The 27,902-nt window shown below is 36.6% G+C and overlaps 1 protein-coding gene across 5 annotated transcripts; it reads right to left on the bottom strand.

Moving 5' to 3' along the window:
- Window positions 1-3,264: 3,264 nt before the first annotated feature.
- Window positions 3,265-27,111, bottom strand: LOC139755320 (uncharacterized). 5 transcript variants are annotated; one of them, XM_071673455.1, is made up of 18 exons: window positions 26,196-27,111; window positions 24,819-25,249; window positions 23,228-23,442; window positions 22,679-22,792; window positions 21,403-21,555; window positions 19,344-19,491; window positions 19,027-19,149; window positions 17,307-17,380; window positions 16,780-16,860; window positions 16,134-16,473; window positions 15,358-15,572; window positions 13,834-13,944; window positions 10,699-10,851; window positions 10,246-10,393; window positions 8,182-8,301; window positions 6,757-6,830; window positions 6,468-6,527; window positions 3,265-4,006 (listed from the first exon to the last, which is right to left on the bottom strand). In XM_071673455.1, exons 2-18 carry the CDS (start codon window positions 25,237-25,239, stop codon window positions 3,812-3,814), a joined length of 2,745 nt encoding a protein of 914 aa, XP_071529556.1. In that variant the 5' UTR covers window positions 25,240-25,249; window positions 26,196-27,111; the 3' UTR covers window positions 3,265-3,811. The 5 variants fall into 5 exon arrangements, with proteins under 5 accessions (XP_071529556.1, XP_071529555.1, XP_071529559.1 ...); XM_071673454.1 differs by having other exon boundaries at window positions 23,228-23,454; XM_071673458.1 differs by lacking the exon at window positions 23,228-23,442.
- Between the last annotated feature and the right edge of the window lie 791 nt (window positions 27,112-27,902).

The following is a 27,902-nucleotide window of genomic DNA, read 5'->3' on the forward strand; positions in this document are numbered from 1 at the left end:
ACACATATATCCTCTTGGTCAACCTTTCCTCACTCATTTTCTCCATGTGCCCAAACCATTTCAAAACACCCTCTTCTGCTCTCTCAACCACGCTCTTCTTATTTCCACACATCTCTCTTACCCTTACATTACTTACTCGATCAAACCACCTCACACCACATATTGTCCTCAAACATCTCATTTCCAGCACATCCACCCTCCTGCGCACTACTCTATCCATAGCCCATGCCTTGCAACCATACAACATTGTTGGAACCACTATTCCTTCAAACATACCCATTTTTGCTTTCGGAGATAATGTTCTCGACTTCCACACATTCTTCAAGGCTCCCAGGATTTTCGCCCCCTCCCCCACCCTATGATTCACTTCCGCTTCCATGGTTCCATCCGCTGCCAAATCCACTCCCAGATATCTAAAACACTTTACTTCCTCCAGTTTTTCTCCATTCAAACTTACCTCCCAATTGACTTGACCCTCAACCCTACTGTACCTAATAACCTTGCTCTTATTCACATTTACTCTTAAGTTTCTTCTTTCACACCCTTTACCAAACTCAGTCACCAGCTTCTGGTGTATAAAATATTATAAAGTAATCATTTATGAACAAATACATACAAAAAAGTATAAGCCCAAAAACAGTGTCATAGACTGATCATTAACAAAAACTTTTAGCTCTACCAAAGATGTAAGGGTGTTAGGATGCTGATGTATGGCATGTCACACTACCATTATGTGGGTCATGCATGACACATAGCTCTGCCTCTACTTCACTTTTATTCATTTAAAACATATAGATTTTCTGTTAGATAATTTTATTCACTGCACTCATATTTACAATATACATATATTTTTCACACCTGATCGCCATTCCCACATTAGCGAGGTAGCACCAGGAAACAGATGAAGAGGATATATGTGTCAGAGGTGGAGGGAACGAGGAGAAGTGGGAGACCAAATTGGAGGTGGAAGGATGGAGTGAAAAAGATTTTGAGTGATTGGGGCCTGAACATGCAGGAGGGTGAAAGGCATGCAAGGAATAGAGTGAATTGGAACGATGTGGTATACCGGGGTCAACGTGCTGTCAATGGATTGAACCAGGGCCTGTGAAGCGTCTGGGGTAAGCCATGGGAAGTTCTGTGGGGCCTGGATGTGGAAAGGGAGCTGTGGTTTCAGTGCATTATACATGACAGCTAGAGAATGAGTGTGAACGAATGTGGCCTTTGTTGTCATTTCCTAGCGCTACCTCACACACATGAGGGGGGAGGGGGTTGTTATTTCATGTGTGGTGGGGTGGCGATGGGAATGAATAAAGGTAGACAGTAATAATTATGTACATGTGTATATGTGTATATGTCTGTGTGGGTATATATATGTATACGTTGAGATGTATAGGTATGTATATTTGCATGTGTGGACGTGTATGTATATACATGTGTATGTGGGTGGGTTGGGCCATTCTTTCGTCTGTTTCCTTGCCCTACTTCGCTAACGCGGAAAACAGCAACAAAGCAAAATAAAATAAGTAAAATATACATAAATGCCCATTCACGCACATTATATACATATCAACACATACACATACACAGACATATACATGTACATATTCATATTTGCTTGCTTTCATCCATTATGTGGTGCTATCCCGCCCCACAGGAAACATACGTACATACATACACACTCATACATGTACATATACATACATATACATATCATATACACATATACATACATTACATACACATACACAGCCATATACATATATACCCATGTGCATATACGCCATCTCACCCCTCAGGAAACAGCATCGCCACTCCCTGTGCCAGCAAGGCAGCACCAGGAAAACAGACAAAATAGGCCACATTCTTTCGCACTGTATAATGCAAAACCCGAAAGATTCCCACATATAGGCGCATGTAATTGTTAGATTTTTTTGCTATCCCAGCTAACACACGCCTCTGCTTCAGTCGAAGCAAGCAAGCAAGCAGGCACAGACAGCCAGGCCTGTTTATTATGATCTAGGCGGAATTGGCAAATAAAGCCAGTCAGACAGTGAAAAAGTCTGTCGACATTCTTCTTGATCTCTGTATGGAACGGTCATGGCACAGTCTCTAGTTGTTGCATGTAATGCACCAAAAAGAACTGAAAAAAAATAGCTTAACTCTAGACTGGGAATGCAGCTTTCATCAAGACAGTGAATGGGTTTATGGCAGTGGCATCATCCCCGATATGAGTACCATATCAGGCATTACTATCATCGCAATAAATCATCATCCATGTAAAGATACCCTCCTCTCCTGCAAACCAATCCTAAAGTAAATATCGTTTGAAACACTGTACTACTATAATGGGTGTCTTTTGAGTCAATTACTACAAATACTTTGCCTTATCAAATTTTGTCAAATTTTATTCATAATATCACAGACAGTTTATTCACCTATGTCTAATATTAGCTAAAACCCTACATAGTATGAGTTGATTTAAATGTAATAAACATAGTAAACACAAATCTCACATGCTGATAGGACAACTCAACAAACAACACAGAGATCATCTTAGATCATCCATCTCCATAGCTGTCATCCTATTACTCATGTCACTGTATCATGTTTCACTCCTAGACATAAAAACAGGCTATATTACAATTAAAAGGCTCCATCACAATTGTAAATACAATAGGGATTTTTACCTCTCACAACCCCTTCTAATGCCTCCAGAAATCAGCCACTTTCATCAAGCTTAACATATTACCAAACAAGTATTACCACGATACATCTCTCCTAATGCCTTCTGTCTTATTATCATCTAGTCTTTCTTTAATATTTTCACATACCATCCACTTTTATACCTTAGTTGCTATATACCTCACTATTTGCTACCATTTGAGCAACACTTAATGTGCATTTTATTTCTCTAATTGCTGGTCAAACTTCTTTGCCCTACCAGCTGTTCCATTAATCTTTAACCTTTTTTTCTTTACCTCAAAATTACACTCACATCTCATGTGCTCACTTACATTACAGATTCAGAAAGTTTGCTTTCATTGCTAGTTAATACATCATCCAGTAATTCACTACCTTAAAATCTATACATTCCTCATATCTATCATCAGCTCTACATCAAGCATTTATAAATATTAATTCATACCTAACTATGGTATTTGTGACAAACTGATCATTTTGTGGAAAAAATCTATCTGATTATCTACATCTATATTTCTCCCTCTAATGCCCTACGTACCCATGTTACTACTTTCAAAATTAATCCCTGGATTCATGCCATTCATATAACACTGACTTTATTCTCCATCAATGAGGTGTTCACCAAACTATTCCAAATGGCTTTCTTTATTTTCTTCCATTGATCATGTAACCATGTTAAAATAGGGGGAGCTTGATGACCTTCCATGAATTCATAATCTGATAAAACAAATTTCAATGATTGCTAGGGAAATGAGCTCTGCACATCCATATAAGAGTTATCCATTAAATAATAGCTCCCCTTGAAGAGATAATTTGGTTGTAATTGATTACATAACTACATCTAAGCACACAACTGATATAAAACATGTTCAAAATTACATTTGGCCATGGAATTCACAATGCAAGTGACTTCTTAAAATATGTCTCTACATATATGACATTCCAACATAACTCAAGAAAATCTATAAATGACTAGATTATTTCATCACAACAGCAGCAGCATAATTGCTCTATAATTTTAATACTTTGCCTTTCCTGTTTTAGTGAGGTAGCATCAGGAACAAACAAACAATGGTCTCATATGTACAATATTTATAGTTACTAAATTAAATTAGGTATTTTTTTCCCTATAACTGATACCTGAGTACTGCAATGGTCCTTTTAAATTTTCATGATGACTTGATTCTTGAATAATGACAGTCTTCTGCATTTTTGCTTTTCCACCCCAATTTTCCAGATCTAATGTGTTATCTGCTATTACCACAAGATGACCTCCATCATCCATTTTATGGATTGTTTGACATACCTGAAAGCACAAAAACCTATAAAACAAGCAAAAATTTATACAGTCCTAAACTGTGATCAGTAATCCACATCGAACTCTTACCCTTCTTAAAGAAATAAAGAAATGACAACTCGACAGAAATATAAGGGCAGAGCTACAAATATAGTAAGTCTATATCATGATGCCATTCACATTATTGCCATCATATACCAAACTCCTTTCTCAAGTAATCAAGTTGTGGGTTGGGATAAACAAAAGCATCCTAAAAACTTTTGGCCATTTGCCATAACATCATTTTCAAGTGTTTAGGTCTAAATAATAATTTCATGTTATGAGCAGGCTATCAAATAAAGTTATCAGTTGACTGATGAAATATGAGCAAAGGTGTATAAGTCAAGGGGGGGGGGAGAAAAAGTCATTTGTTTTCTTAAATTCAGGCATAACAGTAGTCATTCTTACCATTTACAATCTTAAATTTATTTCAAAATCAGATTTGTCCAACTCATGTACAAAATTTTCAATACCTGTGGTAAGATGAAGAGACATGATGCTTTATCTTATCTCAGCTTCTGATATTTGAATTTGATAAATGTTTTTAGTAACCCAACATGTGTATCTATATAATTCCATCACTTTGCATATTCATGATGAACACTGTTTGTTGCATATTACATGATGTATAAACAGAATGACTAGTGTTATTACCCATGTACTGGCATTTTCTCTTGTAATAAGAACTTCAGGCATACTTTTGCTTGTCTCCCAAAATATCTAGATCCATAAACCCATGGTTATATGATTAGTTACCATGCAGCATATTACAGACAATGCTTGGGTCAGTGCACCTTGCAAAGCATACATTACTCTACCTTACCTTACAAAGATCTGTCAAGGAAATATGGTTAAATCATAAACATATATATGCATACCAGGGTAAAAGATTTGTCTTGTCTGGATACAACATCTGCAGAACATGAAATATCAAAATACAGTATTGTAAGCCATTGAAATAGCCACAGCCATTTAAATCCATCAAGCCATAAACACTGAAACTTTGTCATGATGCTAGATATTTAAGTTTAAGTGCAATACACTCTAACACTTCATCCTCCATTCTCACACTCCTCTGACTAGAGGTTGGAGAATGAAAAAGTTCCCTTCTCATATTACATTCAAAATCACTCCTTCATGGTTCCCTAATAAGTCCCGGTTAGATAACTGGATGTCACTGCAATCTGAGCCTAGAAAAATCTTTTATTTACACCGCAGATTACCAGAGCAGGGCCTGCTCCAGAGCATGTTGGTGTCTTCCTGCAATGGTGATCTGCAGGTAATTGAAGCTTGAGGATTTTCCTGTTAGCTAATTGCAGATGCTGGTCACATGGCATTTATAAATTCCAACAGAAAAACATTGGCATTTTCAGACATGGGTGGGTAATTCAAATATATGCATATACATCCTCCACAATTACAAGGTAGGATGTATGATTATGTCCACAGCCCTAGAGTTTAATGTGGGAACTTTGTTCACTTTAGCGAACAAGACACAAAAATATGTACGAGTGGTTTAAGAGGAGGTTAGACACTTGATCTACCCTATGTGTGTGTGTTATATAGTTTGATAGCTAGATAAATACTGATTACATTTTCTGTTTTATGATGGTCTAAATCATTTTCTATCATTTCTGACCAATTATACAAATGGAGAATTATATTTAAATGTTTACACTGAATGATTATTATTATAATATCATACACAATCACTGTTTCCTGCATCAGTAATGTATTCATCATATAAAAAAAAATTTCATACTTGACTGCCATTTCCTGCGTTTGTGAGACAGCACCAGGAACAGACAAAGAAAGACCACATCCACTAATATCCATTCTCTAACTATCATGTGTAATGCACTGAAACCACAGCTCCCTATCCACAACCAGGCTCCATCGACCTTACCATGGTTTACCGCAGTATACCACATCATTCCAATTCACTCTGCAATGTGCACAACTTCCACCTCCTGCACATTCAGGCCCTGGTTGCTAAAATCTTTTTTCACTCCATCCTTCCTTCATTAATATGGTCTTCCCATTTCCCTTGTACCCTCCACTTCTGACATATATACTATATAATGTCTATTTCTATATATCAAGGTAACAGTACTGTAAAGAAGAAAATGGCACCTGCACACATGAGGTACTAACCACAAATTCCTCCAGCAAAGTTAGACGCAGCTTCCCAGTATGCCCATATATTCAACATGCATTTCATGAAATATAAACAGAGTAGCAAGATTACTACCAAGAAGCTAAGCATCAAATTCCCATACCAGCCTGTGGGGTTTGGGACTCCTGGATCTTTACAGTTTTTTGAGATGGCTGCATACTATGTGCTTACTGCAAAAATTTCTGATAAAAAGATGTTATTACCCAGTATACTCATATCTGCACATCATAAAAACACTTAACCAGAGTTCCTCACCTTAGGTTCTGTGTAACACTGATTAGGTCTGGTAAACTCGCATGTTTTACACTGATCAGTCTGAAAATAGATAAAATTACTAAATCTTATTACATATACAGAGTCTCACTTTATAAAGATTACCGATGTCCATAATTCAATTTCTAAAAAATTAAATAATTTAGCAACTTCTGTATCACTATATGGCTAAATATAATATCAAAGTTGACAAAAAGCAGAATATCATGGAAAAGCAGCAACCTACAAGACTCCTAAGACTACTAAAACAGTAACCATGTATACAAGATACCCGTCCAAAAACATCTTCAACCAAGCCTGTCCAGTAATACTTCTCAGCAACATGATGCAAAGTTTCAGTTTGATCTGTAAAATGTAAATAAGACAACAATTAAAGCTGTTTCAATGAGGTCAGACTTTTTTTATACATGATTGCCATTTCCCAATTTAGTGGGGTAGTGCCAGGAACAGGCAAAGAAAGGCCACATCCACTCTCTAGCTGTCACATGCAATGCACCAAAACCACAATTTCCTGTCCATAACTAGGCCCCACAGACCTTTCCATGGTTTACCAAAATACTTCACATGCCCTGTTTCAGTCCACTGATAGTAGTACATCAACCCCTATATACAACATTGTTCTAATTCTCTATTCTGCACACTCCTTTCATCCTTTTGGATGTTCAGGCCCTAATTCCTCAAAATCCTTTTCATGTCACCATTCCATCTCCAATTTGGTCTCCCCATTCTTCCTGTTCCCTCCACATTTTACACATATATCCTCTTTGTCAACCTTTCCTCAATCATTCTCTTCATATGTCCAAAACATTTCAAAACACCCTCTTCAGCTCTCTCAACCACACTCTTTTTTACTAAATCTCTCTCTTACCCTTCATTACTTACTTGATCAAACCATCTCACACCACATGTCGTCCTTAAACATTTCTTTTAATTTCCAACATAATTCAGACTTATAGCACGAAAATATTTACATTAACCTTAGACAATTTACAATCAGTGTGCAAATCTCTTAAGCATGGGTTATTTCTAGTAATACACTTATCAAAACTTCTTAATTCTATTACACCTGGAAAACAATATCTTTTATATGTAGAAGGGCTGCTTATCTGAATTATGTGAGCTATACTTAATAATTGCACTTAAACTTTTACTATGCTTAAGCCTAAGCTTTATCCAAGTGATATGTAGTGATTGTATAATCTCCTTTTTCTCTGAATAGTCGTTATTTTTATTTTCATACCAGCTTTCTTTGTCCTGTCTTAGCAAGGCAGCACCAGATACTAGGCCTTCAAGCATTAACTACTTCATGCACTATCTACTATATAAGCCAAGGCATGGAGTGTCCTAATTGGAAGATTCAAATCAGCATGGCTTATGATCACAGAGCACTCATCATCCAACTTAGGGAAAGAGTGACCACTCTGTCAAGTGGTTTCACTTCCTATTTTGTTGATGTCTGTGCTTCTTTTTGCTCTGAAAAGTTTCATTGTCAGTTTTGTTAATGTTAACGCTTCTTCTATCTCTGAAAAGTTTCATTTTCAGTTTTGTTAATGTTTACACTTCTTTTTGCTCTGAAAAGTCTTACACTCATTTCACCATGGTTTCTTGTTAAGACCAATAAACAGAAAACGTAAGCCCAATAGTAACTAAACCCACATTCATGATTCTGCTTTCTGTAATACAAAAAGGCCCTTACCACAATGCAGGCCAGATTTTTGTATATGGCATTCTACAAAAGCTCTCACTCTCTCCTCTTCTGACTGCGGTACAATTCTCTTCTCAGTTCCATCTTTACCAATGTAGTACATTGTTTTGCCTGAAATATTATGAAAACCTTAAGGCAAGAATCAGATATCTATTTTCTAATATCTGGGCTTTTTGTATCAAAGTGACAGAAAGGCTAACATCACCATTCACTAATTGGAAAATGCAATGCAGTTTGAAAAGTTAATGAAGCAAATGGTATAAATATCTAGGAAATGCAGAATGACTACATATTACAATATATCATTTACCAATTTTCTTTCACAAACAGTAGTCTGTTCTCTCAATGTCATATGCCATGGGTTTCCTAACCATTTACTTTTTCTCTCTCTTTCTCTTTTATGTCAGAGGCTCCAGTCATCGACAAAAGTCCACATCTTACTGTGCTGCTCATAAAGTATTCAGACTATCACAATAAAACATAGCCTATCCCGCCAAGCTCTAATGGCTTGGCAGAATAGGAGGATGACAAAGTTTAGAATCAGTGGTGTGTAGTGAGAATGGTGAGCATATCAAAAGATAATCTTGATGAAACTAAATGTTAGAAAGTAATTGTTTAAAAGATATGAAACTGCAAACATCCTGGGATGTTTGACACCCTGGGGAGAATATTATACCAGTTCATGCATTAGTGGTAAATATGGTATATCAGTGGTCATGAAGAGAGAGAGATATGTTAGAAAATAATATAAAAAATGTATGTATGATATAAACTTGAATATGGTACCTTTGTGAAATCCCTGTGTAAAGAAAAAATACAGGCAAGCTAAAAGAAAGAAAAATATAAATGTGTGCATTAGCAACAGTCCTGGAGTTCAAGGGTCCGGGTTATGAAACAATGTTGAAAATACTGCAAACCCTTCTATAAAAACAAGATATAAAACATGGAATCTTATTACTTAGTAGATTCTAAACAGACAAACTTATTTAGTTGGGATGGATTTTTCAAAGCAGAGCTGGAAGGTACAAAAGAGCACACGTGAAAATTTAAAATGGAAACAATTAAAATTCATTAAGAAAGACAGTGATTGATACAAATACATGAGTTTGAGGGGGTGGAACAATGTAAGTGGACACACTGATTAGACACACTAGGTAGAAATAGTTGATGGGAAAATAAGGTTGGAGTCCTGAAAATACTTTGCTACAGCTGCCCTCTCCCAGTGGCCTGTTTAGGGTTAGGCACTAAAGGCTAAGAAGCAGCACGGGAATTCAACTGTTATGGAGATTCTTTTGCCATGGTCATCCCCTTAAGGGAATTCAAGTGTTATTGTTATCCCCTTAAGGGAGTTCCCAAAGAGAACAGGCATCAGAGATACAGACAACTGAGTATCTGCTCACTTACTCTTATTACGATCATACACACAAATATGATATTGGTGTCACACAACCTTGACCAAGTTAGTACGGTGACCATCAACTCTTGACTTATGAAGTCATTATAACATATCTGCTACTCTGAAGAGATATTTAGTAACATGATGTATCACTTCCCAGTAGCCAACTTTGTTAGGGTTCCCAGTAGACTCCATGACATCACACACCCATGCAAATTACAGTGTCTGGATATCCTGTACCTTCCTTTCAATAAGAATGGTGAAGCAAAAAATTCTGTTGGCATATTCCAAATACCCTTTGACTGATTCCACCCATTTGTTCTTAGGTCCTTTAAGCCCTTTGGAAACTAACAGTATATCCAAGTTATACTAACAGAACACCTGTACATCTGTATCTGCAAATGATAACCTCAAATGACTTTTGAACATTCAAAAAACTACTGAGGAAGTTCCATGGATGCTTAGTATGAGATGATTATATCTATTTTCACTATGCTTGATAAAGATTATAAACAAATATCACAAGATACAATGGCTCATAGATAATGGCAATCTAGAGGAAAACATAAGTTATTGCCTGACTCTTTCACTGGCCATGAATGCAAGGTACATCTTTCAAGCTACTTCTATCAAAACGATCATAAAACCCAATAAAGTACCTTCCATGATGAATTCCTTAGATGATTTTCTTATGCCATTTTTCTTCTTTAACTCAACTGAAGGTAAATGTGTTCCTGTTTCCAGGTAGTGTCTGACTTGCTGAAGATGAAGAAGTCCAGCTTCACCCTTATTCACCATCACCCCAGCCTGTCAATGTAGGCAATCCTTTTGTCATAAAACATAATCATCACATGCATCACCTCATAAGATATATTATATACATCAGCAGTATTCACTTCACATCCTGTACTTGTCTCTCCTGCAGCTCAGAAGAGAAAGAGAAAAAGTAATCATATAAGACAGAATTATTGCAAGTAGCACTAGGAAAAGACAACAAAGGCCACATTTGTTCACACTCAGTCTCTAGCTGTCATGTATAATGCACCAAAACCACAGCCCCCTTTCCACATCCACATTCTTTTTTTTTTGTAAAACAGCTGACAAACACAAACCACAATATCGAGTAAGTGGTACTTGTGACTCTCCAAATTCGGTAGCAATATGTAGTACATTGGTTGAAAGTTTACATTTTCTATATCTTCTTTCAGTGCTCTAATAATCCTTGTTCGATTCTTCTCTCTCTCAGCTGTAGTATTTTTCTTAATCTGTAAAGGTAGAAGTGATGTTACATTTTTTCTCAGCTTGTCTCACAGCAGATAAAAAACTCTATGCAATGTAATATTACTTTTTTCTTCCACATTTAAGACATTAACTAAAAAAAATAATCTATGGATCAAATTTGTTCTGTAATTAGTAGCAATTCCAATACTAACTATAGATATTTAGAATCTAGAAATATTATCTCAAAGTGATGAAGTGTTGTGGAGAGATACCAGCTTGTTTTGAAAATATTCTCCCATACTATACATGTAGCTGGGTAATATGATAACAAAATCAAAAGAAATTATCAAAAATACATGATGGGTGGAGGGTATAGAGATACAGGTCACAATTATTAATAAAAACCTTGTTACAATTACTTACATAAATACATCCTTAAAAACAAAAACTGGTTTGATGTAGGTATGCCATGTCTCATGCTCCTATGACCTCATTCTTGACTACGCTATTCCAGCCTACTGGAACAGCATATAATCACTACAAATGTCCAAAAGAAGATCCAAAACTTGTTTAAGTCCTTAAAATCTTCTAAAGCATACAGCCTCCCTTCTACATCTGGGTCAATCCACTAATAAACTCCCCAAACCTTTCACCAGATTCTCTCTGCTTCTTCTCTTTGTATGCTTCACTCTATCAGATGACTACTCATCCTCCCATCCTCTTACCTCTCACACTGTCCACATATTTTTTTTTTTTTTTTTTGCCGCTGTCTCCCGCGTTTGCGAAGGTAGCGCAAGGAAACAGACGAAAGAAATGGCCCAACCCACCCCCATACACATGTATATACATACGTCCACACACGCAAATATACATACCTACACAGCTTTCCATGGTTTACCCCAGACGCTTCACATGCCCCGATTCAATCCACTGACAGCACGTCAACCCCAGTATACCACATCGCTCCAATTCACTCTATTTCTTGCCCTCCTTTCACCCTCCTGCATGTTCAGGCCCCGATCACACAAAATCTTTTTCACTCCATCCTTCCACCTCCAATTTGGTCTCCCTCTTCTCCTCGTTCCCTCCACCTCCGACACATATATCCTCTTGGTCAATCTTTCCTCACTCATTCTCTCCATGTGCCCAAACCATTTCAAAACACCCTCTTCTGCTCTCTCAACCACGCTCTTTTTATTTCCACACATCTCTCTTACCCTTACGTTACTTACTCGATCAAACCACCTCACACCACACATTGTCCTCAAACATCTCATTTCCAGCACATCCATCCTCCTGCGCACAACTCTATCCATAGCCCACGCCTCGCAACCATACAACATTGTTGGAACCACCATTCCTTCAAACATACCCATTTTTTTTTTTTTTTTTTTTGCTTTGTCGCTGTCTCCCGCATTTGCGAGGTAGCGCAAGGAAACAGATGAAAGAGATGGCAAAACCCACCCCCATACACATGTATATACATACGTCCACACACGCAAATACACATACCTACACAGCTTTCCATGGTTTACCCCAGACGCTTCACATGCCCTGATTCAATCCACTGACAGCACGTCAACCCCGGTATACCACATAGATCCAATTCACTCTATTCCTTGCCCTCCTTTCACCCTCCTGCATGTTCAGGCCCCGATCACACAAAATCTTTTTCACTCCATCTTTCCACCTCCAATTTGGTCTCCCTCTTCTCCTCGTTCCCTCCACCTCCGACACATATATCCTCTTGGTCAATCTTTCCTCACTCATTCTCTCCATGTGCCCAAACCATTTCAAAACACCCTCTTCTGCTCTCTCAACCACGCTCTTTTTATTTCCACACATCTCTCTTACCCTTACGTTACTTACTCGATCAAACCACCTCACACCACACATTGTCCTCAAACATCTCATTTCCAGCACATCCATCCTGCTGCGCACAACTCTATCCATAGCCCACGCCTTGCAACCATACAACATTGTTGGAACCACTATTCCTTCAAACATACCCATTTTTGCTTTCCGAGATAATGTTCTCGACAACCTGTACTGGAAATGAGATGTACCCATATGCCTTAATTATCACACAGAGCAACAAACTAAACAATGTTCATCTTTTTGTTATACTAATTGTCCCTCCATTTTCCTTCTTTAATTCCAATCGAGGCTAGCCTCTATCTCCCTGTTCCTGCAAAACTGACTCCGTCCACACAATGTCTTCCGTCCTCCCTACCCCCATCTTACCATTTTCTATCCTAACTCCTTCTGCCATAAACCTAATTTCCTTTCCCATAACATCTACCAAATATAATGTTTCTCCCTTGAATCTCCTTCCCACATTTCCTCTAATCATTCAACCACCATTTCTTAAACTACCCGTTTTCCATTCATCATATATACCTAGCATTACTCATACAAACTTGTTTTTTCATACTTGCCATGTGGATGAGGAAGCACCAGGAACAGACAAATGAATGGCCTTATCTGCTCACATCATTTCTCTAGCTGATATGTATGATGTTTTGAAACTAATGTCAACATACACAGCCAAGTCCCACAGACCATTCTGTTGTTTCTCTGGATATTTCATAAGACCTGGTCCAGCGTACTGACAGCAAAGTGCCTCCTGTGTACCATATTGCTCCAGTTCACTCTATCACATGCATGTTTCTCATCCTCCAGAATGTTCAGGCTCAAAGCTTCTTTCACTCCATCCTTCCATCTCCTTCTCAGTCTTCCTTTTCACTTAGTTTCCTCTAATTCTGACATATATTCTCTTTGCCAGTATCCCTTTGCTCACCATCTTCTTATGTCCAGGCCATTTCAGTACACCCCCATCATCTCTCTGGGGAATACTCTGCATACTGCCACACATCTCTCTTACACTGTCATTCCTTATGTGACTAACCCTCCTTACACCACATGTTATTCTTGGAATTTCAGTAACAAATACAAATAGTCATCTCAAGAGACACTGTATCAAATTCACATGCAGTTGTTTAACAATAGATTTTCGTGATGCATACCTTAAAGTCAGGCATTCTCAAGATTCTTTTAATGTGTACTTTGGCAGGACAACCCATCTTCTTTGTATTTTGTTCACGAACTCTCCTCTTGATAGCCACATGGCTTTCCTCCTGATATACAAAATACAACAAGTCAAAAGTGCATAACCTTGCAATAAAATACACTAAACCAAAACATGATATCTCTTGCGTTATAAGTTAGACATTTCAGTCCCCTACACTAGGAAAATTAGCATACTCACTTATTATCAGTTACCTTAATCATCATAACCTTTGAAATCTAAAGCTGTATCAAAAATGCAAAACTGGTTAAGATGAAATAAATTTTCATGTTTGGTGTAATCCTTCATAACAACCAAGATCAGAGCATGTATATGAAACAAGCTTCCCATAGCACAAAATCACTTTGTACAATCTACTCTGAACAGCAGTAATCTTCTGAAGAAATGCCACAAAAGATTTCCTGAAAGGAATCTTGAAAAGTCATGACTTACTAGTAACCATAATTCCAAACAGAATGGTGGAAAGAAAAGATGAAGTTCATTTTCTTAAATTAATCATGTTTATCACAAAAAGACACTATGAAGGCATGGAAGACACTGTAAAATTCTTCAGTCAATAAAATGCTCAAGCCAAAGTCCTATGAATTATAAATATGCAGACCCACAGTAAATATCTTGAGCATTAACAAGGATCATAAAATTTCTGATAAAGTAATCTCAGGCCTGATGGAAAATTATGTGAACATTAAGCAGTTCACAGCCAGAAGAAATTTCACTTACAATAGCCCTGAGGCTGACAAACAGAAAAAAGGTTGAGTTTAAGGTCATTGCATGATTTGCCAAACCAGATTAATAATCCAAAATACATAGAAAAAGATGACTGATGACTTCCTTTAATTTGTTGACTGTTACAAATCACATACTGTTTCCTGAATATGCTAAATTCTAGTCTCCCATCAGTGATGGAGAAAATGCATTAGACTTACAAACTTTTGTCAAATTGGCAGAATATTCATGTTACTCTATCATGAATCATTGCTCCCAGTGGACTTTGACAAAATGAGGTTACTAAGCAAATGTCCAGCATGGTATATCAGAGATGTGACATACAAGGATGGGAGGCATCACTAAAATGTCGTAAGGGCTTTCCTATACCATTTACTTTCATATGACAAAGAATAGTTGAGATTCCTCTCTCTAATAAAGCAAATGGTGACCCTAAATCAGACCATATCCTATGATTCTATCTACAGAGAGATAACAGCTTTGTCAAACATGACAATATTGTCTGGCTCTCAGACTAAACTAAGGCCTCTCATGACTTAACATCATCCAGGTACTATGATAAAACTGAACATCAGTATTTAGCCTTACTCATTCCTATCTTATGGCTCACTACTGAATACCTGAATCAATTACAGAGTAACCAATGAATAGCTCTACCTAAAGGTAAAGCAGAAGATAAATTGAGGAATGCATTTTTTCAACACACCTACAGTTTGGCTAGTACGACTCCATTTACCTCCATCTTGTCTCTATTTGCAGCATATCTCCTCTTGTTCCATATTCCACTATCGTTGCCCATGTGGCACTCAAGGACATAAGTTCCAGCCTCAATAAAGGGGATGCCCGTATACTCCACTGGTACTGGATCATACCCTCTTCCTTTTGTTCCCAAGCTTATAGAATATCTAACATGCTTTCTTCCTTCTCCAATAAAAGACTTCATATCTGAACCTAAAAAAGTTTAAGAAAACAAATACTACATTTTGCATTGATTGGCAACAAGTATTCAAAAGACTGCTACTGTAGTTAAAGTTTATTCACAAAAGTTTTGAAAAATTTTCTTTTTCTATGCATCACATAATCATCTTCCAATTTTCTGAGCTTCATGGTGTCAGCAATACAATTCATCCTCTCATCCTACTTCTGTAGCTTCACACTTTCATCTATCACTTACACTCTCACTGACACTCCTGGGTTAATACAATGCCAATTAATCTGTTAGAAGTCTGTGATGTATTAAGTCCCCAAACTAACCCTATATCATGCACCAAACCTAATCAATCATGCCATTTTGTTTTTTTTTTTTTTATCTCAACCCTTTTACCACTTTTACTTTTGATATCAAGTATCAATTGATCATTCCATCTTTCCCAATGCCTCCTTCACATCCCATCATGTCATAAATTAGAATTAGAAGCCAAGGATATACAACATTGCATAATGGGTAGTGTAAATAAATATACATACATATTTTTCTACACTGAAGTCAAGACAATTTGCCACACTACATACCAATTCTGTCAAATATCCCTTCTTTTCGATGACCAACAAAATGCATTCCTGTTGCTTTTTCTTCTGCCAAAATAAGGCTCAAAACCTCTTCATATGAGCTGACAACTTTCAAAGTTCCTTTTGGATTATCATCATTTGAGACCTTGAAGCCACCAGTATTAATCACAGAACACTTCTGCAAATTCTTGTTACTGGAAATGACGAAGCTATTATTCTTCTCACTAGGATGCTGGGTTTCTGATTTGATGAGCATATCAGAACTTTTATATGTGGGACGTTTTCGGACAGGCACTGCAGTCTTGTGTCTCTTTGTACCAGATATCTTGGAGCAACCTCCAGTCTGTGTAAGGGAAGTGAACCTCCCAAGATTATTCCATGTTTATCATAGTTACACAAGCTACATACTTAGCACACTGTAATGAAATTATAAGGAGAAACTGAAACTTTAGTTCACTATAAAAAATACTATTTCAACGCTACATTTGTTAAAATTAACATTTTTCCCTAAATATCCTTTTATTTCCATGTACATATCAAATATAATCTTTTATCAATAAAACTACATATGCTATTTACTAATTCAATAAAGGCTACAATATTCTGCAGGCTGCATGTAAATAATGAATAATCGTATTCTATCTCATACCTGATACAGCTTTTTTGAGTTGCTAGCATACTCCACAGAATTTTTCCTTTCATTTAAATTGCATGTATCACAGAGAATAATCTGAAAAAGTAACTCCATTAGCTACATTAAATCAAATTATTAGAAATGAATGGATTAAACTTAAAAGCAAAAATAACATGGCTGTTTTAAATTATCCTACAATTGTAGAAAGAGCAATAAATACAGAAATCCTTTTTCGTTTATGCACAATTTCCCATGCAAGCAAGGTAGCATCAACAGCAGATGACCAAGCCCTAGAGAAAAAATCCTCCAATGATCCTTTACTTTGCTCCTTCTTTTGGAAATAAATACAGAAGAAAGGATTTTAGTACCCTATTCACAACCCTTTTAGTTGCCTTCTACGGCAAGCAGGAGGTATGTAGGCTCAATTCTATCTCTCCTATCCCCAGGGATAAAACATTTGACAAGGGCACCAGCTGTTACATAAAAGATAATGTAGTACCCGACTGATGCTTTGAAAAATAAATTACCCCATATCAGCTTACCATTGCAACAACATCCTCTGCCATGCTAGTCCAATAGTACTTCTCTGCCAAACAATATAATGTTTGAGTACAATCTGAAATATGCAAGTAAGCATCAGTAATATAATTAATACACAATCCTACCTCATGTCTTTCACACACAATCTGAGAGGCAAACTACCCTACCTATATCATTTTCCTAATCATTTACCCTTATTCATTATTTCATCCATTGTGTCCTTTTTCAACAAGAGGCATGTTTAAGCTGACTTTATAATAGCAAGCCCAAGTTCATCATTCTAGCCAAATACTTGGCTTAAGTTATTCTAACCAAGCTGATCTGACCAAATACAGCCCTTTATACCCTGCAACATACCTTCCTGCCAGCACTGACATGTTAGGATGAAGTTTGGCATTCTGTCTGTCTCAGTTGATTCCATTTTATGCTATTTATCATTATTATAGTTAAGCAGGCTGTGCCTACTGCATTAAGGTGTAATACATTCCATGCATATAAGCTTCAGCCCCTACAAATTTCTTTTAAACAATCAATAAAGTCTGTATCTTCTTCAATACAGCATATTTCTTCAACAATGTTGTTGATATCAACAACTGTGTATAACCTAACAAGTTGGTGTCATATCATAAGAGTACCCAAAATATTTCTCATTTCTTATTATCCTTGAACATTAAGATGAGTTCTTTATACCTCTGCAATGATTCCTCACACTGACTTGGCAAAACTGTTTGTGCCTGGCCTGCAGCTCTTAACAAAGTGAACTAATGCCTGGAGAATAAAGAAATAACTATCAACCAAACAACAAGGAGTTTTGTAAATGGCAAGTTCTTAAGGCCAGTCATTTCATGATAATACGACAACTTCATTCAGTAGTCTGATTTCCTATCTTCATGGAATCTAAGCTGCATTATTTCTAGCCAAGCCTATAAAGGCATGTGGGGCTAAAGTTTACAGGAGTTGATAGACAAAAGTACCAAGAGTGATAAAACTAAGCCTAAGATTTTGTGCGCTCTGATCAGAAATTAAAGTCGATAAGACAATTAGAAAACACTGGGGTCTCTCATAACCCAATCCAAGGAAGACTGTTCCTCATCCCGAAGAAGGAACAGACATCTTGGACAATACATGAATGGCAAAAAAATATAACTTAATCAAGTGATCATATTACATGAAGACCTTTGCTATGATCTTACCATTTGGACCCTGAGTTCAGTGTTGCATGGAGATACAAATCTTACTTGAAATTTCAATTTTATGTCCAGTGTATATAACTATGGAGGCTTTGTTCAGTTCAGAGTGCAGGATCGAAGTGAATGATGTGTGCATCCTTAACATCCATAAGGGTGAGATGTAAGCTTGGAATATGAGTGAACTGGAACAATGTGGTATCCAAGGGGGTGATGTGATGTCAGTGGTCTAAATCTAGGTATGTAAAGTAGGTCTGGGGAAACCAAGAAATGATCTGTGGGACTTGGCTGAGATGGTGGGCTCTACTTTTGGAGTGGATGTGGGTGTGATTGGGGCTTCTGGTCTTTTGTTCTAAGCATTATGTCAGGAAGTTGGGAAATTGTAAGTATGAAAAACCTGCATTAATCATCTACAAAGCTGTAAGCATTTAAGCCAACCCATATAAATGGGAAGAGAGCTAATTGTGCAAAAGCTACAGGTGAATAAACATAAGTAAAAATATATTTTGAAATTACTATACTGTTTGCACTTTACCAAAATGTTCATCAGATTTCTCCAATATGTGGCATTCTCTAAAGGCTGTCTGTTTTTCTTCATTTGTGTACAACACAACCCTCTTTTCAGTACCATCTCTACCAATATAGTACATCAGATTATCTGAAAATCACACAATCTTGTTAATTACTCTGTAATGTAAGATTTTGAATTATATATTTCAAGTCAGTTCAACATAGGAAAAATATTGCAAGTTATTTAGCAAATGTACTACATTTCCCTTCATAACTAACATTAATGAACTATGTGAACATTTGAAATATATTATTTTATCAATATAAACATTAAACACAAACCTTCAAGTATGAATGCTTTTGATGCAATTCGGATACCTTTCTTCTCATTCAAGAGAACGGATGGTAAGTAAGCACCAGTCTCTAAGTATTTCTTTATCTGATGAAGGTGTAAACCTCTATCCTTCCCTTTTCGTACCATCACTCCTGCCTACAATGCAGAAGATGGACAATTGTGACACCTATTGCCAGTTCCTCCACTGGTTCTAAGTGTTACATTTCTGACTCTCCAACTCTGACAATATCACTGCTACATTTTTAATAATCTTTGTCAGTCAGTACACAGGTAAACATACAATATTTGAACACTAACACTTAAGGTGACATACAATTTCAGAATTCAAATCAGAATATAAAGTAAATATTACATTCTTTTACTGAGAAATGTTCTACCCTAAAAACACAAGGTGTTACACAACTGAAAGTCAGACTTTACTTTGTGTCATTTAAGCTCTTCCAACATTACAAACAAAGCAGTTTTATTGTACAGAATTAGAATGTTATAGTGAGGTAGGTACAATATCATACCATACAATGAGACTGATAGAGTGGATGTCAGCAAATGCAGCCATTTCTTAGTTTGTTCTTGGCACTATCTTACTAATATGGAAAATGGCAAACACATAAAAAAAGAAAACAACAACACGTTGTTAAAGTCTGACTGCTACAATATATAGAATGAGAATTTTATGTCATGGAGCATTAAGTTTCAACAAGACAAACATTCAACTGTTATGTGTTAAGGGAAATGATGTTGCACTACGCAGTGCTAATTAGTTACAGTGTAAAGTGTAAGGCTGTTATACTGCAGTTGTTCAAATTACAACAGTGTTTACTTACAAGATGTTAAACCATGCACTAACAGGATATTCTACTGTTGTATGAGGAAGCAACAGCATCCTAAGTATGAGGATCCTACTATAATGACATAATATTACACTGTGTATTAGGTTGTCACAATACAAAGTCAGCTTACAAAAGTGTTAAATCATGCTCCTACATAATGGCTGGATATCAAACTACAGAACAAAGGCAAAAACTTAGAAAAGTCAAAGTAAAAATTCACAAATTTTGGAGGAAATGAAAAACCTGTCTGAAAAAGTGCTAGGTCAAGGCTATTAGAGAAGACATGAGAGAAGGTGTATGACATAGTCAAGTGGGATGGTACGGCAGGGAAGCAAAGAGGATAAATTATAGAGTGGAAGAGTGAGTGAAACATAATACTTTGAGGTGGTTTGTGCACTTGGGAAGAATGCAAGACTGGAAGTTTACAAGAAGAGTGTATGATAGTAAAATTAAAGGGGTTGGTGTGAGAGGATGACAACCTGAGACAAGGAGAAATAGAATGAAAGAGTGCTGAAGGGAGAGAAATGGGTGAACAATGCTTGGAATGGTGTATGTGAGGGAGGCATGTAATGACAGTGATGAGAAGAAACTCTTCTGCCATGGCCACCCCCTTCACAAGAGTTCCCAGAGTGAATGGGCATCAGAGATACCAACATAGACATAGACATCAGAAGGTAGAGGGTTTGAGGCTCAAGAAGTGGTATAGTGGATATCCTTTACATTTTAGTGGTACAGTACCAGTATGCAAATCATTTCAGCAATTTAAATTAAATCTTTTCATCACAATTACAATGGTCTAAGTCAAATTGTTATTTCAAATGGTTGAAACAAAATGTAACTTCTCTAGCATGAAAGCTACAGTACAACATACAATCCTTTGAGTAAAATGTGGTTCCTAAAACTGTGGCTGCAGATCGTTCGCAAGCATAAGAAATCTAAGTAACTTCATAATCACATAATGCAGATCATTCACAAGCATAAGAAATTTAAGTAATTTCATAATCAGATAATGCAAACATCTTTGTTTTTCATTTTGGGATGCTAACTATTGGAAATATAAAATACGAAGGCAGAAAAATCAAAGGAATGGAACTTGTAGAGAGAGAAATATTCATGAAACCTTAAAAAGGCAGGGTGATAAATGGATGAAAAACATCTGTGGGGATTATACTACAGTCACTATCATAAAATTTGGAAGTGCTACATCAAAACTTACCACAAAGTCAACCACATGATACTTATGGTTCTCAAGATCTGGGAGAAGCACATAATACATTGGCTTGTAGTTGACTGTCTCAAAATTACACTTCAGGGCAGACATAATTTTGGCACGATTTTCATCCTTCTCTGCTGCTGTGTTTTGCTTAATCTAAAACATAAAGAATTATTCATATATATATATATTCTTTCCATTTTTACTTCCCTTTTGTTCCAGTAAATTAGCCTTCACATGTTTGCCAAACTGAAACCATAAATATTCCAAAGGAAAAATAAAAAGGTTCAGGAATAAGTAGGCACAATGTCAGCAACCATCACACACAGGAGTATTCATTTATCATATTCCAGAGACCAAGCTTCCCTAGTTATTCATCAACTATCCTGAGAGTGTTCAAAGTAAAAAGCCAAGAAGAAAGAAGGATGAGCAGGTAACATATCACAGTACCTCATTTGACACACCAGCACAATGGACAAAAAAAATTGACACTTTTTTTCAATAATCATCACTAGAAGTCAAATCATAAGTTTTACTTAGATGGAAAGTCTTGTCAAAATATAGGAAATACCTAATGACACACACACAACTTCATAATCAGGCAAAGATGACCAAGAAGAATAACATGATACTGAAAACCACAACTGTAATTGAATTCCTCATCACACAAGTGCTCTGTTAAAGAATACACTTCCCATGTAAGACAGAAGATACTATACTTGTAAAGGAAAGACCTGAAATGCTATCCCTAAAGAATATAAAAGCGCACTTAAGGGGTGTGTCTGTATGTAACGATTAATACTAATGAAACTTAAAACACCTTCACTTACTACAACTGATTCTGGAGTCTTTATTTCTTCATCTTGGCTTAGCTGGGTTAGGTTTTGGTTAAGGTAGAGAAAATAACAGCAAAAACAACAGAAAAGAACATAACCTAACCTAATCTTACTAACCTAACCTAAAATAAGTAAGTTTAAGTATCTTTATCAGAATATATTCAGGGCAAGGGTTACTGGAAATTAACTGTCAGGTAAAAATTGCTGTGCCTGGTATGGAAAGCAGTGACAAGTAAGAAATACTGAATCAGTCAGGAATGCTAAGACATGCTAGACTCTCATGTGAGGTGAGTAATACTGTGAAACTTAAAGAATGCTAGCACAGGTAATAAGGTAATAAGCTGTGAAAGACAAGAAAGACTGTATGCTCATGCATGAATTTTTGTATGTCCATGTGTGTATATGTCTATGAATGCATGTGTACATACATGAGTAGTACACACCTTAAAATCAAGTAATCTAAGAATCCTTTTCACATGCACCTTGGCTGGGCAGCCTGTTTTCTTTGTATCTTGTGATCGAATCCGTCTCTTTATCAGCTTCTGACTATTTTCCTTCTGTGGGTGAAAATTTTTCTTACTTAAACAGTTATATATCAAGATAATAATATACACCTAATTACCTACATACACTTACACTTAAAATGCTATTGTAGTGAACTATATGTGTGATCTCATTACATTTACATTTTAACTACCAGATCTACTTACAAAATTACAAAAGGAAAATATTGTGACATTTGAACAATGAGGATATGAAAAGGCAATATGAATGAACACACAAAAAATACAAAGGACTGGAAATGAATGCATACATGGGACTAAATGATCAATGCTCAGATACTGAAACTGAAACTATTCAACTATAAATGAAAAAATTAATCAGGGCCTCTTTCACCTTGCATTCATGCTTGATAAGTTTGAATATCCATAAAAAACTTACAGCTACTTCAAACTTATGTCATAACCAAATCATTGGTTTCTGTGAGTTACCTCATTTTTGTTTCTATTTGCAGCATATCTCCTCTTGTTCCACATTCCACTATCATTGCCCATGTGGCACTCAAGCACATAGGTTCCGGCCTCAATAAAGGGAACACCAGTGTATTCCACTGGTACTGGATCATAGCCTCTTCCTTTGGTTCCCACATTCACAGAATATCTAACATGCTTTCTTCCTTCTCTAATAAAAGCCTCCAAATCACAACCTGACAACAGTCCTGCACTGAATTATACTGTTAATACTGTTAAATGTACTGCATTTTACTACATATAACAATATATGAAGAAAAGCAAACATACAAAACACTTTATTATCTGTAAGATACACTGGGAAAAATGTGGAGCAGTTTATTCATTGATGGCATACAAGAATAGCATTCAGGTTCCTGATATGTTTTAGAAAATACTAGTATATTCAGGCCCAACAGACCCTCAGCTGCTCACTCCCGTGGAAAGCTACCACACCCTCCCTCACCACCATTGCTCGCTCCCTTTCTGGCAACCGTACTCTCCATCACCACCACAGGGCCTACCATCCCTAACGACAACAATCTCCCTCATGACCACCACTCCTTGGCTACCACACCTTTCCTCAGCACCAACATCTTGTAATGTTATTCCACAATACATGGTAATACCTTCATGCAACTTCATATAATCCTTGGAAAAGCAAGTATTGGATCAGTTACTACTGAATTGTATCCCGCATAATGTGTTTAATGTGAAAAATGCAATACTCAACCTGGTGTGATCTATGGAGATATTCTATGAGTCATTTGTGAGATTTGGTTCACAGAAGTCACTGCAGTTTACAAGTGGCTTCTAAGTTAAAGTTCCACACTCTGTTCTAATATGCTTTATTAGTTTGAAGTTAAACTGCATCATGACATGTACTATTCTTGAAATCTAGGCAAGCTATTTTCCAAGCTATGCATGCAGGATAAATGCTGTGCCAAATGGACTTCTGGAAAGCTGATAAAATGTAAACTGCAGATGCTCAGTGAAACTGATGGTAAGAAAAAAGTCATAAACACAATATCATGAAAAGACTGATGAAGTCCTGTTGCATGGATTTGTAATAAGAAAATGGCTATCCAGCAGACATGGATTTGTTGACAGATATCTGTAACAAGACGAAAAAAAGGGTAATAAGTAAGAAATATGAATAATATACTGCACTATGATGACAAAGTTCTATAGAATTACAGCTGTGGAAAGAACATATGAGTGGTATGCATGATATTAGAAACAGAAAGTGAAAGAAGTTATAATGGAAGAACTGAGTAAGGAAGGGTGTGTGTGTGTGTGTGTGTGTGTGTGTAAAGGGTATTAGGGTGAGTAAAGTAATTGTATTCAAGAATACAGTGACTATGGCATTTTGTGAAGGCTCTGCACAGGGGAATCTGATGTTACTGGAGAAAAGCTTACCTAATATAAATGAAAAGATAAGTTAGAGTGATACAGTAATCACTTCCACTGAGAAAATATATATCGCATGTACTATATCAACAGAAAATACAAGCTCTCATTAAGAAATAAATGTGTAATCATGCTATAATGAACAAAGACATAACTGGCTTACCAGTTCTATTGAAGATCCCTTCTTTACGATGGCCCACAAAATGCATTCCTGTTGCTTTCTCCTCTGCCTGTACAAGTTGAAGAACTTTATCATAAGAGTCAACAACTTTCAAGATACCACCTAAATTTCTTTGCTGATCCTGCCCCTCAACCTTAATATGTATATCATCTGCCTTGGATGCCACATGTGAATGAGATGTAGTGCTAGAAACTGCTTGTGAAGGTGGCAAGTAACTTCCTTTGTTTTTTGATAAATTAACATTAGAGCTACTTTGGTTAGTGAGCTTAACAGCAGAGTTTTCAACATCAGTAAAAGCTTTTTGTGTAGATCCTAGGTCTTGAGACGTGCAACACATTTCTGTATTAGTTTCAGTGAAGTAACATCCTTCGTGCTCAAAAGATGTTGATGGCATAGGGCACATTTTGACAAACCTGAAATATAAGAAAAGTAAATAAAGGGCACTTGCTTTCCTCAGTCATTTCATTAATGTGTTTAATGAAAACAACATCGATGATCAAATGAGGAAAGATGTGTCCTTGAATCCCTTAACTCCTCTAGATGTAAATCTATGCTTTCACCTTTAAGCTTCTATTTCAAGGCTGTCCATCATGTTTAAGTGGTTGCCAAAGCAGCAGTGTGCGATAATTTCTACCTACAGTCAATCCTTCTCCAGCCATATCAAAGCCAGCATAGTCATTATCTTATCTACTATAGAATAAAAAACATGAAGTGGTTATTTTGTCAAGATATTGGAACTATGAATCAAGTGGTACAGTGCAGACAGAGGGGTTTCTTCCTTACTTTCACTTCAATGTTGTATTTATAAATTTTTCTACGGAAGAAAGTTTTTGTAAATATCACAGTTCATACACACATCAATTCTGTTGAACTAAAAGATCAATTTGAATTTCTTTAAGTTCAGTAGGGGAGGGGTATGTTGTTGAAGCTGAACTAGTCGAACAATCAACTAACCCTGAGGTGCACCAGTTTGAATAAATCCAGTAACAGAATGGCACTTGTGAAATTAAACAATATCAAAATAATATCATTTGACCTAACATTGCTGATATATATTTGTTGAATATTTCAGCAATATGAATACTACCAGCACACAAAAAAATCATGAAATGAACCACATCATACCAGTCTTATCATGTTCTCCACACAAGAAGCCATCATCGTAAAACAAAATTAATGATATTCCAAAGTAAGTTCTAATGAGCCCTTAAACTGGATTATTACAAATAAAGAGATCTAATAATTTCCTAATGTCTACAACTTACTTGTAAATTCGTGAATATCTAATAGAATCTAAGATGGTTCTTTACTTCAACTGCTGCAAGTGAGAAATCAAAACTGATGACTTGCAAATCTTACCTGCAGTATGTTCTTGCTTTGATTATTCTGTTTGCATTAAGTCCCTTTGCCTCCAAATACTAAGCATGTTATCCTTTATCATTATCTCCTTACTACATTCAGTTAAGGAAGGTCAAAACCTTTTGCTTGGTAAAGGCTATACTAACTGAAGTGTTGTTCATCTTTTCTGTTTTCTGTATACTATTTCAATGAGTATATCGTCTGAGGCAGATGGGAGGACACTTGTGACCTCTGTTAGCTGGGTCGATGGTTATGGTCTAAGTTAACTTGGTCATTGGTTGTAACCAACTCAACGGTGTTAACGATCCTGTGACCTTAATAACCTTGGCTGATTGTTAATGACTGAGTCAGATGGATCATTGGTCTTGATTCAGTTAGATGGATTGAAAGTTATGTGAACTGAGTCATCTAGGTTGATAGTTATGTACAATGAATCATCTGGGTCGATAGTAATAAGCAAGGTCAGCTGGGTTGACAGTTATGACCTGAGCCACCTTGACTGAAAGTTATGGCCTTAGTCAGCTAGGTCGATGGCTGGAGCCTGAGTCAGATGTGTGGGAAAAGTCAGCAAAGTCAGCAGTTGTGACCTTTGTCAGTTGGGTTGACAGGTACGACCTGATTTAGTTCGGTGGATATGTAGCCTGAGTCTGTTAGGATGATGGTTGTGCCCCAGTAAATTAGCTGACAGCTGTGACCTTAGCCAAACAGATTGACTTGTGGCTTAGGTCCGAAGAGTCGACTTGTGTGGCTTGAGTTGGTCGAGTCAAGGGCTGGGGCCTGAAACAGCTGATTAGATAGTTGTGCCCTGAGTCTGTTGAGTTGATGGTCGTATCCTGAGTCAGTCTAGTCGACGGTTGTGGCCTGAGTCACATGAGTCGGCGATTGCGTTTTGAGTCAGCTGGGTCGACTACTTTGTTTATGTTTACAGTATTAGTCTGCTGGGATGGATATTGGTTCTTGTCTCTCATAAGTTCATTATTCTTTCGAGTAACGGTAACTTACCTGATACTACCTATTATGCGACTATAAATGTCAAAAAGTAATAATGATAAAACAAATGAAAATAAGAAGAAAATTCATGCTTTTTATATTTAATGCTTCACCCGCATGAGTGGTACATCTTAACTTCATATACCCTAGTTCAGTTTAATGACAACACGCACTCCCATATTTTTTATGGTGTGGTGGTCACATCATTTGGCTACACCAGATTATCTCAAAGACGTTCATGCTTAGGTAACGCTCCTTGGACTACACACTAATACAATCCCAATGGATTTGTATCACGGAGGCACAGATATAACAATATTTGAGTTTCTAGTCTCGATTAATTGCATTACGATGGAGCTTCTTAATCTGCATATTTATTGTATAAAGTTATGAACAATATATTAGCGACGGAAATGAATAAAGGCAGCAAGTAAGAATTATGTACATGTGTATATATGTATATGTCTGCGTATGTATATTTATGTATACGTTGAAATGTATAGGTATGTATATGTGCGTGTGTGGACGTGTATGTACATACATGTGTATGTGGGTGGGTTGGGCCATTCTTTCGTCTGTTTCCTTGCGCTACCTCGCAAACGCGGGAGACAGCGACAAAGTATAATAGAATAAAATAGAATATATATATATATATATATATATATATATATATATATATATATATATATATATATATATATATATATATATATATAT

This window comes from Panulirus ornatus, chromosome 19, assembly GCF_036320965.1.
Source record: "Panulirus ornatus isolate Po-2019 chromosome 19, ASM3632096v1, whole genome shotgun sequence".
In the NCBI taxonomy this organism is placed as follows: domain Eukaryota; kingdom Metazoa; phylum Arthropoda; class Malacostraca; order Decapoda; family Palinuridae; genus Panulirus; species Panulirus ornatus.